Source organism: Molothrus aeneus, chromosome 1 (assembly GCF_037042795.1).
Source record: "Molothrus aeneus isolate 106 chromosome 1, BPBGC_Maene_1.0, whole genome shotgun sequence".
Taxonomy (NCBI): domain Eukaryota; kingdom Metazoa; phylum Chordata; class Aves; order Passeriformes; family Icteridae; genus Molothrus; species Molothrus aeneus.
In genome coordinates, this window is record NC_089646.1 from 93,663,741 (window position 1) to 93,680,600 (window position 16,860).

The window sequence follows — 16,860 nt, forward strand, 5'->3', positions numbered from 1 at the left end:
GAAAAACTGCCCCCATTCTTCTTTTTTCCCCAGTAATTCTTTTACCTGTTAATTTATGAACACTAATCATCAAGGCACTAAAGGGTAACGGGGTTATGGAGAAATGTGCTTCTGGATTATTGATTGGCACCTCTCTTGATGGGAGTGTTCTCCATTGTCTCCTTCTTCCTTGTGTCTCTTACTTTTCAGTCATTTCTACTCACTGCCATGTTTGTTATTCCTGTCATTCTGCTAAGAATTCATCTTTTTGTTCATCACCTATTTCTAGACAAAGATTGATCTCAGCACAACCCTGAAAGGCAGAATCTCCTGCATTCTACATCCCTCTTCCTGCCAATTCTCCTCTATATCTTTGAGCAAGTAATTTAATTTCTGTCTTAACTTTCACATTAGTAAAAAATTAACAGTACCATTACAAGGATGTATGGCTTATCCTTCCTAAAGTGATTTAAAAAGCCTGCTGAATTTGGTAATTAACTATAATGTCATCACCAGATCAGCCAGTGGGGAAGACATCAGCGTTCCCATTGCTTTTGGTCAAAGATCAGCAAGTCATGAACAGCCTGGGACAAACACTGCCACCAAGAGCAAACTGCTGCCTGGGTTGTACGTGAACAAAGCTGGAACCAACACCACAGCTCTGATTTAGCAGTGCATGCTCACAGAAGTTACATTCCTCCTCGAATAAGCATGGAAAAATACATCCCACATGGGCTGTGTATTCTGTTGCTGCCTGGTGAGAGCCAGGGAAGCAGCACTGGAAGGTTCTGATGAAGTGTCAGCCATGCCCAGGAACACAAAGCCCCATGGACAAAGCCCCTCCAAATCCCAAGATGAAGCAATTTCTGTGTTCAAGTGCCTGCCAGATTTCTCATTAAACTATATCACAGATTTCCATATTATTAAAATAAGAAAGAAAAAGTATATCTATTTATTGAAAGGATGCATCTCAATTCCTGTTTGGCATACATATTTAGAAACCATACTGACTATCTACATTTGAACCTGGATAGGAATTTCATTGGGGTTTGGGTTTCAGAGTCTGTTTCAAGGACTAACACAAAATCAGCTGAGTGGCTCACAAATTCCCTGTTGAACTTTCAGCTTTTTCTTCCCACAGAACAGCACAGTGTTCATCACATAATGCTTAAAGGATAATTTTAGCCTACCAGTACAGTTCCAAATGTCTTAGTGGGGGTGGTAAGCATTATGGACAACCTACAGCTTTTGGAACAGTTTGGTTTTCTAAGACAATCTAAATGCAATTTTCATGTCTATGTGAATTTGAAATGTGTGGATTTTGTATGATATCTTTTAAATTCATGCACAGCAACTTGTTAGGTATCTTGTGATGAAATCTGTTGGAAACCATGAAACCCATTGAACCCATGAAAAAGCCCTTTGTTTTCCATCTTTAACTGGTTTGACTGCATTTTAAATCAGCTATTTCCATATTTTATATGTGTAGATTTTGCCAGCAGAGGAACAACATGGGACGTACTTTAGATTTTGATCTCACATTCTAAAGTAGGCAATAAAAGCACACAATAGTGATACCAAAAGGAACTATAAAAAGCTGTAAATTCAAGTGCTCCAAAAGTAACTTCATACTGTTATTGGCACAAATGCATATCACAGACTGATGAGGAGTTAAGAGCTATTTACATGCATATGGAATCTTCAGCTGTAAGCAATCCTCTTGTGGAGGATGAGAGATTATAATATGCATTTAAAAGTCCCCCCTAATGCATCTGAGTTGCAAGATCTGACATATCCTGTTGCTAGCAAGCAAAGTCAGGGATGGATTTCATGACTGAAAAAAAAAGCCTGTAACTGCTTAACTGTATCCATTTTATACCCAGAGCCAGTTAGTGCACAACACTGAAAAGCATGCATATATATATATACACACATAAATACATACACACCCACACACAAACACACACTTTGGTATCTTCAGGTCAACTGGAAATGTAATAACCTTGCACAAAACCCCAAATGGAGCCCGTATTATTAGTTAATTAATGTTAACTAACTAACAATTATTTATTAATTTTTAATTTATTAATTTTTAATTAATAATTTTTAATTTATTAACAAATTAATTTTAAATAATTTTTAATTAACTGCTTTTACAAGGTACTAATAGAGGTTGTGCCAGTAAATGTAATTAGCCTGATGTGAAAGTACATGGCTAACAGAGGGAATGCAATTCCAATGTATAGCTAATGTTGAAACTTAAAATACCTGCATGTTTTCTTTGCATTGCATTCACAGTTACTCTCTTTTTTTTCTTGTCTTAGTGGCCAACATACCACCATACTACCAAGGTAGGTGACACAGTAAAACAATGCTATTTTCCTGTGCATCACCAGAAAAAACCACAAAATGTTTCTAAAAAAAAAAATCACTCCCCTTACAGGATAACTGCGGGTATTTTATGTGTATTTTAAAGAATTCTTATTTAGATTATTAATCCTTAAAACTATTGATTTCACAATGAAGTTGAAAACTATGTTTTTGTCATCAGATCTCCCAGTTACTGTTTAAATTTCTAGTACTGGTAAATCTTTCTTACTAAGATCATTCATCTTTAGGGTTCCTTTTGGCTTTTTTGAAGGTGCAGCAGAGTTGACTTAGTTGAGATCCTTGACTGAGGTCTAACATTTAATTTAACTGGGAACAGGAAAAGCTGAGTGTTCTTCTGTTCAGTTACTGAAGAATTATGGTATGTTTAAACTTCCTTTAAGTGCACAAACAGAGGCTCCTCCATTTTAAACTTCACCACCAATATCCAAGGGCTCTGAATTCACGCTCATACTTGGCAAGTACATTTCAAAATACATCGATATGGAAGCCAAGGATGCCTTTTATTGGCAATGCTCTCAAGACTGAAATTCTTAACAACATTGCAAGAGGTGAGGGAAGAATTCACTGCAGCCCCTGGGCAAAAGACACAAGTAACACAAAAAAATAAGAAGCAAATTATATCCCTTCCTAAAACACAGTTGCTCTTCTCTATTCCTGTAAGTTTTTTAACATGAATATTATTTAAAACCAAGCATTTTAAACATATTTAAAGGAAAATAGTGATGATCTGAATGCATTAATGAAACACATGGTACGTTGAGTTCATTCAAAAAGGTCCACTTATATCACACCATCTCAGTAGCCCATCATAGCAGTATAAATCAGATTTCTCTTTTAATTTCAAATCCATCAGATTTTATCTTTTAACACCTACAGATATTACATAAACAAAAGCAGTCTCTGAAAAATACAATTGGATTTTGTTTTTTGTCCCTAGGAGTTCAAAAATTGAAAGAGAAAACTAGAGGTGAAAGAGTAATTTCAACAATGAATTGAGCAGAAATGTGTAAATTACCTGTCACAAATAAATAATAATATCAAAAGTTCTGAAGACAGATGAAGTTTGCTGATGTCAATATGAATGGAAAGCACTTTATTTTAAACACCAAAAAACTCACTCAGAACAGTCATTGAAAATTACTTCAGATTTGCTACTGCTTCATACACATTAAGACAGGAGACAATCGAAGCCTGTGATGACATTTGGCACTGCAGGCAGAAGAAACTTTGTACTTGTAGCACAATAACCCACAATAAGCCAAGTTATTAGCACCCAATAACTGGTCAGAACGCCAAAATCAAGAAACTCAACCCTGTTTAGATTCTAAAACCTTATTATCCCAATTTCTCTCCATTTCTGTGGCAATTCATTCATAGCCCACCAGATCTGCAGCACCATGATATTTATCCTAAAGACAAGGCAGTCAGCAGCTTTCAAAGGGTGATTTGAATGTAGATTAAGAAGACAAAACCATGACTGAAGTAACTGACTCTCTCTTCCTAACCACGGCAGCAGAGGCTATTTTGGCAACACTGGAACTAGTGACCAAGTAGAAACTGCTGCAGATTTATAAGCAGGACTGACAACCTGACACTATGGAGATCTCACAGATCCAAAATTCAGATTTTCCTGCTTTTAAAACAATGAAGTACCCACATATCATCAGCATGGAAAAAAAAAAAAAACAACCCTGATAAAAATCAGCCAAACTTCTCTGCACTGGTTAGGTTTTTTCCCAACAGAAATCAGTATCTGACTTCATTTGGACTACTGCTCAGGAAGCCCTTCTGAAAATAGAAAGCCCTACTGAAAGAAATTTCAGCCTCACTTGGTTCCCTCATTCTGAAAATAACATTGCTCTTGCAGCTCATGAGTGTTACAAAGTCTTTGGGAACTAAAAATGGTACATGATTCTATTCCTGCTTTCCCATGCAGAATGATCCAACATAATTTAAAGGTCTTTTTCCATTTTGGTTTCTTTTCTAAAATCACAGTCTATGATCCTACTTAAGAAAAATTTCCTATTTAAGGAAAATTACAAGGTTTCCATTACCTGAACTTTGCAATAAGCCTTATTTCCACACTGGGCTGTAACATCAAGAACATGTGCATCCATATACATGCACAACATATGTGCCTATATGTGCTGTGCATTTGCCATTTCACAGCACTGACAACTGTAAGGGGCAATCTCTGTAGATTCCCAAGGCATATTCCTCCTCTGTTCTCTCCTGAAAATGATTCTTCATGCCATGGCTGATAAGCTGTCCTTCCCAGCTCACTGGGCCACGTGCCTGTTCTGCTTTTCAGGACATACATGCAGCCAGGGTCAGCCACCACGTCGGGTCCATCCCCCCAAGATCTCAGCATGGCCGGCCAGTTGATGACAACCCTGTAGTCCACTTCTTCAAGAACATTGTAAGTCTCCCCTCCTCTTATGCACCAAAACGAAATACTTTCTTTAGAATACATCAGTAAACAAACACTCCCCAGTCATTACCCTTTATTTCAAGCCTCAAATTGTACTGTGCCCTTTGAGCTCATTATGCAATTCAAATACAAAAATATTTTTTATCTAGAAGACAAACAATACTAAAATGCTACCAAAAAAGCATGTGAACCTCCATTAGTATAGCCAAATGCTAACCATGTCAGTTATTCAGCTTCACCATAGACAGGTTTTGTCCTTGTGTCTTTAACACTGGCAGTATTAAGGAATTATTACTGCTTCAAGATGGACATCAATCCAGCATATTCCATGAAAGCCTAAGACAGCAGAGAGCTTCTTAATGCAATTACCATTTTTAGCTCATAGGCAATGTGCAAGAGGCCTGATGATTTCTGGCATTTATTTTTGCCTTTGTTTGACAACTGTTTTGTGTTGGTTTTTAGGTCTCACCCCGTACACCACCCCCAATGCAAGCAAAGGTAAGCAGTTTCAGGGACTCAAGGCATTTATGGGCTAATTTCCACTAATTCAACTGCAAGCCTGATTCACTGTCCCCAATGGCACTAAGTAAAAGTCTACAGGTATCCCTGGGAACAATTTAAAGAAAGAGCCTAAGACACAGAAGTCATGGTTCTCTTCCTCATGGACTTCCTGACTTCGTGCATGACTAATTGAAGCCACTTGCAGGGATTTTTATATTCAAATTATGGTGTGATTGCTTTAGGTAATGAACTAACAATAGGTAATGCTTTCAAACAAGCCTCACCAGCCAGGTGCTGTCCTTCCATTTACAGAACTCAGCTGGCTTTTGAAGAGGTAATACTGACAAACCATGGCTAGTAAAATCAGTTCTAGTAATCACAATTAACAATTTTGCCTTTTTTTGCTTCATGAAATGACTGTACAGACTGTTGTTCTCAACTCCTGCCTGCCTCATTATCTGGCCATTATTTCATAATCTCGGCTACCTTTTCATCTTCTGTGTATGGCAGACCCAGGTGCTGTGTTCCATAGTGATCACCATGTCATTGTTTCTATTTCTTTCATGTACAGGGAAGAGGATTATCCCTCACCAGATTTAGCTGGGTAGGTGACAAACGTGCTTTCGGTAACAGCCCTTTTATTTACCAGGCCAAAGCATCTCTTACTCCATTGCCTCAAGCTGCTGCAGCAATGTGATAATTTTGTTTTGTCTCAAGTTTGCTATTTTGCTTTTCCTGTTCTACTTTCCTTCCTCCTTCCACAGCACTTTAAGATGACAATTGTGTTGCTTGCTCTTATCCTGCAATTTGACAGCCCCTGCAGCAATAATTTCTTTTGCTTCAGCACAAAGGGAGCAAAATCCACTGCATGGCAAAGCTCTCTTCCTTTAAAGGTTCCTGGAAGACCCATCGGGTGCATTTTTCATCTCCTGGGATGGACAAAAATGGGAGGGAAGGCTGGGACAAGATAGGTGCTTATTCCACTTTTGCAACTGCTTTTACACAGTCTGCAAAACTAATGCTGCCACTAACCTCAGTATTTTGTTCCACCTTTCCTGTCAGAAGTGATCTGCTGAAGCAATTCCTAGACAAGCTCTTCCCACAGTTCTCTCACAACTAATTAAATTCTACTTTTCTATCACAGGTTTGATTTTATATGAGATGGCATGTAAATTACTGGCATTTTAAGACAAAATATCAAAGCCTTCAAGCCATTAAGCATTTCTTTCACTATCAGAACACCACATATTAGCTGATGTGTTTGACATCTTAGAACTCATGAAATTAAAACATTTTAAGTTTTTTCACACAGGTTAACCTTCTGAGTATTTAATTTTTGAATATAAATTCATTTTTTACAGATTGATGCTTCCCAGATTTGAATCTATTCAAATAATTTCCTAACATTTTCCTTCATCCTTGTTTATTACATAAAGATTGTTTTATTGCAACAACCTCCAAACTCCTCATTTGAGTATTACATTTCAGCGATCATATATAAAGACTACAACATGCATATGATAATTGGAATGTGACAATTTGCAATATAAATGAAAATCTTTCTTTGCAGGGTGGTGAAACACACAAGCCAGGATATGGAAGCGGAAAATTCTATGAGCATAAATCTGCTCATAAGGGACACAAGGGATCCTATCATGAGGGCCAGGGCACTCTTTCCAGAATCTTTAAACTGGTAAAGTACAATTGAACTTTAAGTACAAAAAAATTGAACTGGGAAAAAGAGAAGCCAAACCTCTCCAGAACCTGCCATGTTTGAAACAAGTATATTTCCTTAAAGCTTCTGATGGAATTAGACTTGCATGGATAAACCAGAAGGCTATTTTGTGGCTTAGTGACTACTTACATGATAGGAAACAAAGGTAAAAATACACAGTTAGTGGTCATCAGGAAAGAAGGTAAGTCCACAATGTCCCAGCACCAGACCAGTGTTGTCACTGAATGCAAAAATGATCTGAAATACAGAAGACAAATGAGATGACACAGCTTGTTGCTGCTGAATTATCTGGGATAGTGAAAATGGAAGAGAACTGATAAACTGCAGAAGGGAAGTACAGGGCAGTGTTGGACACATATTTGGATGCAGTAACAATTCCAGCAGTCCCTGCTTGTTCCCACCCCAGGTGGGAAAACTCTTACAATATGTCAGTATCGAAAGTTATGAAACCACAGAGCGGGACAAATTACAAACTGTCATATTAGAAATAAACATTTGGTCAGATTAGCTTTAGTCTGGTTCAATTCCCCATTTCAAAGCACAGCACAGCCACAACAACACAGGTAATAAATGAAAACAGAACAGGAAAAAAAGGTCAGTTGTGAGGATTTTTTCTATTCTATGTCAGGAAACAGACACATGAAAAGCAGACTATATCCACTGGCAGATACTTTAACAGAGACTGTATTTTCCCTCTAAGGCAATGATGGCAGGGAATTCACTCATAACAAATCACCCAGTACAGTATTAGCACATGAAGATGCCCTCAGCAGTCATCTTAGCTTCAAGTCAGAAGGTCTGAGATCCTTAGCAGAGTTGATCATTTCAGACTCTTATTATTCCTCTCCTCAAGAGGAGATATAACAATGCCTTCATTTGCAGCAAAACCCACATTTTTGTCTCTAGAACAGTTTAGGTTTTCTATCTCCCATTGTACAGTTGTTTTCCAAATATATGCAACACCAAGTGACAGCACAAAAACTTCAAGGAAGTAGTAGGAATTGTTATGTTGCAATTTAAGAAAAGGAATGATCTCTTCAAAGCCCCAAGTAAAAATCAAACAAAAGCATTTTAAGTCTTATTTTCATGTTGTGCGCTTGGTAGTTTTGTGGGGTTCAGGTACATCAACTATTCCATGGCTATACACTCTCATTATTTGTAAAACTTCATAATTTCAACATCTGAAAATACGCATTAATGATCTCTCATGAAATTTAACATTCTCTTTTTTGCATATTCATCACAGCTATGTTAGCTTTTATATATATATATTTTTTTTTATATATATATATCAGAGATACATACACCAGTTTTACTTTTTAGATAACGTTTATCCAGCCATTATAATTTCTGCAACTTTGATAAGAGTTTTATTCATGCTTATTTGATTTAGACCAATTGTTTACAGCAGGAGGCATTAATTACTGTTTCTTTATATAGTTCAATAGTCTTGTAATATAAAAAAGTTATCCAGTCTTTAAGGTATCTTTGAAAGAAAAAAACCCAATTACCTAATGAATTAAACTGAATTTTCCTGTAACAGTTCTGTAAAACTAAGGAGGCAGTGCTGAAAGATAAGAACATAAATGAAGAAAATTAAGTCCCAAAGTACACACATTTTTTTTTCAAGTAAACAGTTTAGTCATCATCTGATTACAGTAAAAATTACCACGCTATCTCCCATTTGTGATTTTAAGTGCATTTTTCAAGATTTGCCTGTAGAAGAGTTGCTAAAGCTAAGGAACAAGATACCAAGTTAGCTTAATCTCAAATTCCAAAAAATTAAGTGTTGGAATTTCAGCTTGAATCATCTTTGCTATAAAAATGCTTCTTTTCTCATGTGCAGATTTATGAATTGTCACAGTTTTTTTCCTCACAGCTTGACACTTTCTTATTATTTCTAAGAATAGGGCAGGTTTCAGCCCTTTTATCTTTTCTTAGCTTTCTCCTGTATCTGCATCTGAGCTTTCCATATAAACCTCCTGTTGATGTAACACTGAGAATTTACTGCAAAATGAAATGATTAAATTTCAGTTCTTTCGGATGTGAAACTATTACATCTTGTATGCAAGTTTTGGAGATTTTGTTTTGTTACTTGTTTTAAAGTATACACATAGTACAGGGTTCATAAAATGAAATTAAATAAAATGCTATTTTCCATGCTGTCCAAGGAAATAAATTGTTTTCATTAGGAAGGCCTGAATAAGAACATGCACTTAAAAGTTGTTAATGAGAGACTGTCTAGTCTTCTGTGGAAGATTTAATGACAGTAAGTTAATCCTAGGTGAAAATCAATGAAAAATAAATCCTATTTTTGAAGTGAAAAATCCCAGTAATATTTAGTGATATACTAGTGGCAATTGGAAGCTATTTTCATTAGATAGTATTTTAAATTTTGTCATACTTACAACAGATTGATGTTCTTCAATGCACAGCCCTAAATACATATTAATTTCTAATTGATGCAACTCTGTTCTTCCCTCCACAGGGAGGCTCTGGGTCCCGACCTGGATCGCGGTCTGGTTCCCCCATTGCTAGGCGCTGAAGCTCCAAGATGCCATCCAAGGATCGTGTACTCTGCTTCATAATATAACTGCCTTAAAATTAGTAACAGCTGCCACAATTACCTAGATAGATGCAATCCATTACTTAATGCCAATTAGTAGTAATGCCATGCAGTAGATGATACAAATTTCTATTGGCAATCCCTGAGCAACAGTTGAATGAGAGGAACACAAAAAGTAGCTTTGCTAGATGTTTTCCTTATTTTATGTGAAGTAACAAGATCTCTGACTTTACCCCTTCTTCTTCTTCAAGATGCCCTAACTGTATGCTGGACTCCTTTATTTCTCCCAAGCACCTAATTTAAGCTCAACACTTCTGGTTTCGTTTTAGTGAACATCAGAATTACAAATAAAGAGCTATAATGTCTTGGATACTGAGCACTGCTGTTAATGAATTTTTCAGACACTGCTGTTAAAAAAAAAATCCAACATGTGCAGAAGTTGTAAGGACTGTTTATCCAAATTTTCTTTTTAGTTTTTTTTTTTTCTTTTGTTTTGTTTTAATCTTCCTTCTCTCACTCACAGAATAATTTATTTTCATAACAGGATTAGGCAGTCATGGAAAGGTTTATCAAACATTGGGAGTTCAAGGTATGTGAAGTGTGGGAGGGGGCAGATGTTGAAGAATCAATATGACGTGGAGCAATAGCAATAAGGAAATTCTTTCCATACAATGATTTGCTCATTGCATCCAAACCATGAGAATAAAGAGTAGATGAGGGAGAGAAAGAGGATTTCAAATTTGAGTTAGACTAATGTTACAAAACAAGGGATATTCCCAGAGAAACATCTAAGACTGCACACGTGACCACTGGACGTCACTGGTGCTTCACATAAATTCTGCTGCAATAGCATTAACTTTGCAGTACAATAAGTAAATAAGCATATAAACAAAAAAAGTCTAATTTCTGAAAGAAAGCCCTTCAGTACTGGTATCTCAGATAGTCCTGCACATCTCACATTAGAATTTCAAATCTTCCTCTTGGTATTGCAGCAGTGTTGTATTTGATAGGCTCATCTTTTGCCTGAGTAACACTTGGATGCCTTTTAAGGGCAGTGCACCAAAGCAAACTCGTAGTAAACTACTGTGAACATTTAACTGTTGTATTGTAGTTGCCTCCTAGAAATAGATTATAGTTCAGTTAGATTTAGATATGAATTGTTCACAAATTACTAAAATGAATGTGTGGAGATGGTATTTCCAACCACACCTAGGGAAATAAAAGGCTCTTCTGAATTGCACTGTTTTATTACTTAAACTTACAATTTCTTCAACTTGTCATCTAAGTGTCTGATTAATTATTTTATTTTTTTAGTTTTAGCCTATGCACTGTAGATTACAGTTAGTGCTTTCTAGGTTGAAACAGCATTCCTAGTAAGTACCCAGTAAAAGTTACCTATAAATATATGTTATTTACATTTCACATCTAGATCTATTGTAGCTTTAAATCAGTGTCCATTAATATGAAGCAATGGAAGATGAGATGATAGAAAATACATAGAGACTAAAGAAAACAAAACTGCCAAAATTATTATGCATACACACACTATTACATCTATTACCTTTGTTGGTTGCTATGTGTATTTTTCTATTGTAGCTTCATTCAGATGTATACTCTGCAACGTAATAGTTGATTTAATTTGAACACGTATTGTTCTTAGAGGAACACAGCTTTTAAAAATAGTCACTATTGAAATAAAGTAATCAACTTGAAATGAAACTTGGGCCAGTTTTGTTTTTTTACAAAGGAAAAGGATGTATATATATATACTTATACATACTTATATATATATTTATATATTTAGGTCTGTTTGATTTATTGCCCCCCACCATCCCCCAGAGTTTATGAATAATGTTCAGATACTAGAAAATAACACAATGACACCTTGGGACCCTGCACACAGGCTTCTAGTGACATTGCATGGCCCAGAAGGTTGACAACAGGACACAAGAATTATGGAATGCCAGTGTCTTAAGGAGTGACAGCAACAGGCCAGAGGGATATTGCAAGGCATAAAATGTCTATGAACAGGAAATAAAAAACAGTCCCCTTCATGAACAATTGTGGCACAAACAGCCCTCAAAAATGTGAAAGATTATTTAAGGTAAAAGGCCCAGAGAAATACATCTTTCAATACACTACACAGTAGAGTAACAGAATTTAACCAAAACCTCTTCCTTGCCTTCATCACTCTTCTTTCCCCTCAGTCATCTTTGCCAGAGGGTTGAAGTGGCTTTTTGGATTTACTTCTTCTAGAGGAATAGGTACAGTACTTGAAAGCATTGCTTTACCAATATGAAAAGAGATTAAAACTTAGCCTGAAATTTATTTGTTAAACACTAGTAGTTTTGATGAAAACCAGCAGTTTAAAGGGCCATTTGATTTGTAAGCAAAAGATTTTTCCTGAAACAAGAATGCACAGCCAATACCACGAGTGTGTAATTTAATGTTCCGAAGGAATAGACATAAACCAAAATAAATTGTGAGCAGACACGAGCCAAAAACCCCAAGGCTAGCACAAACCTACTACTGCATTAAACCAGAAAGAACAAGGGCTGTCCACTTACCCATTGTGCAATGTGACACATCAAGCACTCCTCAGAACAAGAGTTCTTCTGCTTCCTTACATAATGCATCTACTTTAACACAGCTTTTGAAAATATCAACATACTGGTTACAGTGTATTTGCTCTGAACATCAACACATACACTGCTCTGAAAACCTCCAACTCAATCCTACCAAGGCTATAAAAACCTCTGTTAAGACACTTGAAGTTCACAGGTGAAGAGGATGCAGGGAAGCAAATCATATACAGAGTTAAAAAGAAATTTTTTAAAAGTCTATTACTGTAGCTGACAGGATTTCCAAGTGCTGGAAGAGCAGCAAACTGAATTCAGGAAAAATGTCAGCTGACTCCATAACTCATACTGTTAACACTTCCAAGGCTGGCTGAACAGACTCACTGCCTCTAACCAAGGCATAATAACACTTTGAGAAGTGACCCTTTAAAAATGCCATCTTTTTACCCATGAGATCAGCTTTTAGGTTCCGTGTACCAAGTATCACAAACTCGTTAAATGGTCTGGGTTGCAAGGGACCTTAAAGATCACCTAGTTCCAAGCCCTCTGTGCATTTATACAGTATTCCCTGAAATGACAGGGAAAAAATTTCATACATGGAACATGCAACACAGCACATTTTGCTCTATTATTACAGATAAACAGCGTGCTATGCCATGAGGCCCAACAACTGTAAAATATAATGTCTTTCTTTAACAGCTGAAACATTCACAGGCTGCCTGGAAGGGAAGGCACTGATGGAAGGACTTTATTCTTCACATCTAATATTCAAACATGTGCTTCTGTAAACAGTTTTTCCAATCTCCTAGAATCCAGAATCACATGCTTAAAAAATACGCGAAACAAAATTTGGAAAAAAGTAATATTATTTAGCATGTTTTTCAATTAAATATTCCACATAACAAAAGTGTTATTTTCATGTCACCAACTATATTACTTATATACATATGCTGAACAGTTAACAAAAGAATTAAGAGATGCCCTATCAAAACCAACAGTGATTTCTTGCTTCAGCAATCTGAAATAACTAGTTTGTATCACAGACACAGTATAGACAATATTTACAGAAAAGAGCTTTTTGGATCTGAGAACAATTATCTTTTAGAAGGAAAATTCAATTCCAGGTCTGTATTATAGTACAACATATCCACCACTGATCTAGAAGTACTTGTGGCAACCAAACAGATGAACTCCTTGCAACTGGGATTAATATTTACAAAATATACTGATCGGCCACACAGAGGCTCGTAGACTTTAAATATATATATATATATATACACATATATAAGCACACATATATATATCTATATATATGTAACATATAAATAAAATTCAAAGGAACAAGGCAAAAATAAGAAAACAGCTTCTGTCTTTGGAATGTCTAAAAGACAACTATGCTTTTACTCCAGTGTTTCTCTGCTATGAAAAGTACATACTTAACAAGTGGCACCTTTGAAAGCAATACTCAGTCAGCTAGGTAGTTTTGCTAAAACAATGACTTAAACAACAAATAAATGTAACATATTTCCAAAATCCACAAAGAAAATAATAAGGAATTTACAGATTCAAAATGATAACTGTTTACAGCACTGGGGAACATTGTATAGTATAGGTGACTTATTGTGCACCTAATTTTCTCACTGCTACCACAAAATGGTATTTGTTTACCTCACAGATTTACTATATGGCTGTTTTCCACAGATACCGAGATATGTACCTGCTGACCCAGTACAGCAAACAGCAACAGAGGTTTTTACTGGAACCCTTTTTCATTTGGATTCTTATGAAGTAATTATTGCCAAGTCAAAAACCTCAAGACTTTTACTGTAAAAACTAACATCTATCGGCCTCTGTGGTTGGAATGAAAATGAACATGCTCCCTCTCAAGAGTTTATCTCAAGAAAAGCCATGAGCTTGCAGTATTTTATTTTTTTTCAACAAATTCTCAAATGCACTAAAAAAGAAAGCTTTCAAAAGAAATACAGCCTTTTCCTGTGCCTTGTAAAAAAAAAAAAGGCAAAACTCCACTGTTTTATACTGCATGCATCATCAACTGCAACACTTTGTTTCCAATCTCAATTATTTCTTAAAACACATTTTAAAAAAGTTAACTGACAGTTTCATGATTTTCCTGTGAAGTCATTCTTCATCTCCATTAAAAATGGGAATCATTCTATTCTGATATAAAGTTCCAGTTTATTTTTAAATAGATATACTGGCTGTGAATTCAAAGACGAAACTGTATACATTATTACCTGAGTTCATTGATTCACAGACAACTTAGCACAGATTAAATGAAGTTTTCCCAATATTCTTCTACAAGCTTAAAAAAAAGAATTCATCTTTTAGGTATCTTTTGTAAATAATTAAAAAAACCCTCTAATATATTATTCTATTGTTAGTATCTTCAATGCTTGAAGCTTTTACTGTAAAGTTCGAGTCCCAGAAATACTTTTTCTTGTCAAATTTCAAGGTGTTATCGAAAAACATTGCCTATACTTTGCCATTCATTTGAAGATTCTTGTACCACTTCCTCTAAATTCAGAGCACGACTGATGTCTTCCCCTTCTTGTTCTTGGTGACTTGCAGGCTCTTGTACAGGACCTACCAAGGTACAAGAGAAAAGGCAATTGAGTATGATTTTACATATGGTGTAAGAAAAAGGCAAATAATGCACTTGGGAATAAAGGAACCATGATAGGAACAGTATTATACAATTACTTCAGATACTGTAAATTCATTAGATGGTCTTGGAAATTTTTTTTAAAAAATCTAATACAATATACTGCTTTCCTGGAATAATTTTTCAACTCTGATTTCTGTACACAGAGCTCCACATCAAAAACGAGGAACCACAAAAAGCAACGAATTGCTGTTTCAACCTAATTTTTGGGTTGCATGAGCAACTATTACCTCATCAACTGTGGTCTTCAGCTATCGGTGCTTGATTCCTCAATAGCTTAAGGGAAGTGCTCTGTGCTCTCCTAACAAAGTACATGGAGTCCTGCCCTCAGCAGTACTACCACCATGCTACGTACCAGTGTAACCATGAGCCCGTTTCATATGCAGCTTCATATTGCTTTTCTGTGTAAATCCCATTGCACAGTAGTCACATTTATAAGGTCTCTCTCCTGTGTGCCTTTTCATGTGGACTTTAAGAGCACTCTTCTGGTTAAATGCCTTTTCACACAGTGTACACTGAAATGGCCGTTCCCCTTTATAAGAAAGAAAAACACACTTTGTATTTTTTCGTTTTAAGATTAAAATACAGTTTGAAATTCTGTAAAAATTAACAAAATTATCTAGAAATGAAATAGACATCATCATTTTCCTTGAGACTTTCTCCAAACAGGGCTATAGCTCCCCATTGTCAGCAAAAATCTCAAATTAAATGTCAGAATAGTTACATAAGTACTAAATCACTGATTTATTCTTCCTATCCAGTTTATAACCTAGGTAAGTTATTTAACAGAGGTACAAAAAAAAAATCTATTTACCAATTTGACTTTTCTATACTCAAAGAAACCATCACCTTTTTTGCATCATGAAGAGTAATGCAGATAAAGCAATGTACTAGAATTAACAAAGCTGATGCCTTTAAGAAACTGAAAAGTCCAATATGTTAACAAAAAAAGTGTCCTGGTAATTCTGCATGGAACTTGTGGCTTCCTATGCCAACTAGTGATTCCCATATCTCACCAAAAGAGGCTTATTGTTCCAATTCTGCTAGAATACTACTGATTTCTAGCTATAAACACAAGAACATATTAACTTAAAAACATTTTAAAATTTAAAAATACCTACTTTGCAAGACCAGACTTTTACTTCAACACTAACATTCAACACCATAACCTCTGATGTAAACACACTGTATGTCATTAAGGACTACTAAAAGCACTTTCTAAGATACTCCTTGCTATTAGTTCGCACAATAAAGCACAAGAAGGAGTAAAAACATTTTTCCAAATTCTTTCTTACAGGACAAATATGTCTCTCCCTTCATTATGTTAGTGTTCCCACCTGCATGCCAAATCCAACTTCAGAAGGTCCTTCAAAGCACAGATATTTTCCTTCTATTTTTGTTAACAACTTTTTCTTTAGTTTGAAGAGAAATCCAGGGTTACTGAAATTCTTTTGATTCCATTTTTTAAATTCAGTGAAGGTGAGCAGCCTTTTTGGTGTAATGGATTACTACACAGTTTTTGGTAGAACTGGAAGCAAGTGCTTCCCTCTGATTTCAACATTTCAGCAAACCACTCTTCACTGATAAATCCTAAATAGCAAAATATCTAGAGCTATTCAGAGAAATAATGCGTTTTCCTTCTGGTCATTGATTCAGTAGATATTACCCATTAGAAATGGTTATAAATGTTTAGTCAAGATAGAAATCACAAACACTTTCTCACAAACAAGGACAGTACCCTTATGGAAATAAGTCAGTTTAGGTTTAGATTAAGCTTTCCTAGCATAGTTTATGTAAATGCATCCATCTAAACACTTCTGTACAGCACGTAAACAGGATTTTCACTCTATTGGTCTCAAGTGATATCCAAAAGAACATTACCTTTTGAAAGAATTACAATCCTATAGATTGACCTACTGTTGCCTGACATCGTTGAAACACAAAAATAAACATGAATTTAGCAAGGTCTGTTACAGTCTAGCACATGAGCCTCCT

At 35.8% G+C, this 16,860-nt stretch overlaps 2 protein-coding genes across 4 annotated transcripts in view; one reads left to right on the forward strand and one right to left on the reverse strand.

Annotated features, from left to right (window-relative positions):
• MBP (myelin basic protein) overlaps positions 1 to 11,322 on the forward strand; it is an 85,353-nt gene extending 74,031 nt beyond the window's left edge. For 2 of the 3 annotated variants that reach the window (XM_066561015.1, XM_066561024.1), the window contains 6 exons: positions 2,304 to 2,330; positions 4,682 to 4,789; positions 5,264 to 5,299; positions 5,874 to 5,906; positions 6,873 to 6,995; positions 9,526 to 11,322. In XM_066561015.1, the coding sequence (XP_066417112.1) occupies positions 2,304 to 2,330; positions 4,682 to 4,789; positions 5,264 to 5,299; positions 5,874 to 5,906; positions 6,873 to 6,995; positions 9,526 to 9,582 (384 nt within the window). In that variant the 3' untranslated portion in view covers positions 9,583 to 11,322. The remainder of the gene's footprint in view (positions 1 to 2,303; positions 2,331 to 4,681; positions 4,790 to 5,263; positions 5,300 to 5,873; positions 5,907 to 6,872; positions 6,996 to 9,525) is intronic. The other variant, XM_066561033.1, reaches the window with a different exon arrangement.
• Positions 11,323 to 12,904: 1,582 nt separating this feature from the next.
• The window catches only part of ZNF236 (zinc finger protein 236), a 78,656-nt gene continuing 74,700 nt past the window's right edge, over positions 12,905 to 16,860 (reverse strand). The window contains exons 32-33 of the mRNA XM_066561046.1: positions 15,221 to 15,397; positions 12,905 to 14,786 (exon numbers count right to left, since the gene is read on the reverse strand). Of these exons, the coding sequence (XP_066417143.1) occupies positions 14,659 to 14,786; positions 15,221 to 15,397 (305 nt within the window). The 3' untranslated portion in view covers positions 12,905 to 14,658. The remainder of the gene's footprint in view (positions 14,787 to 15,220; positions 15,398 to 16,860) is intronic.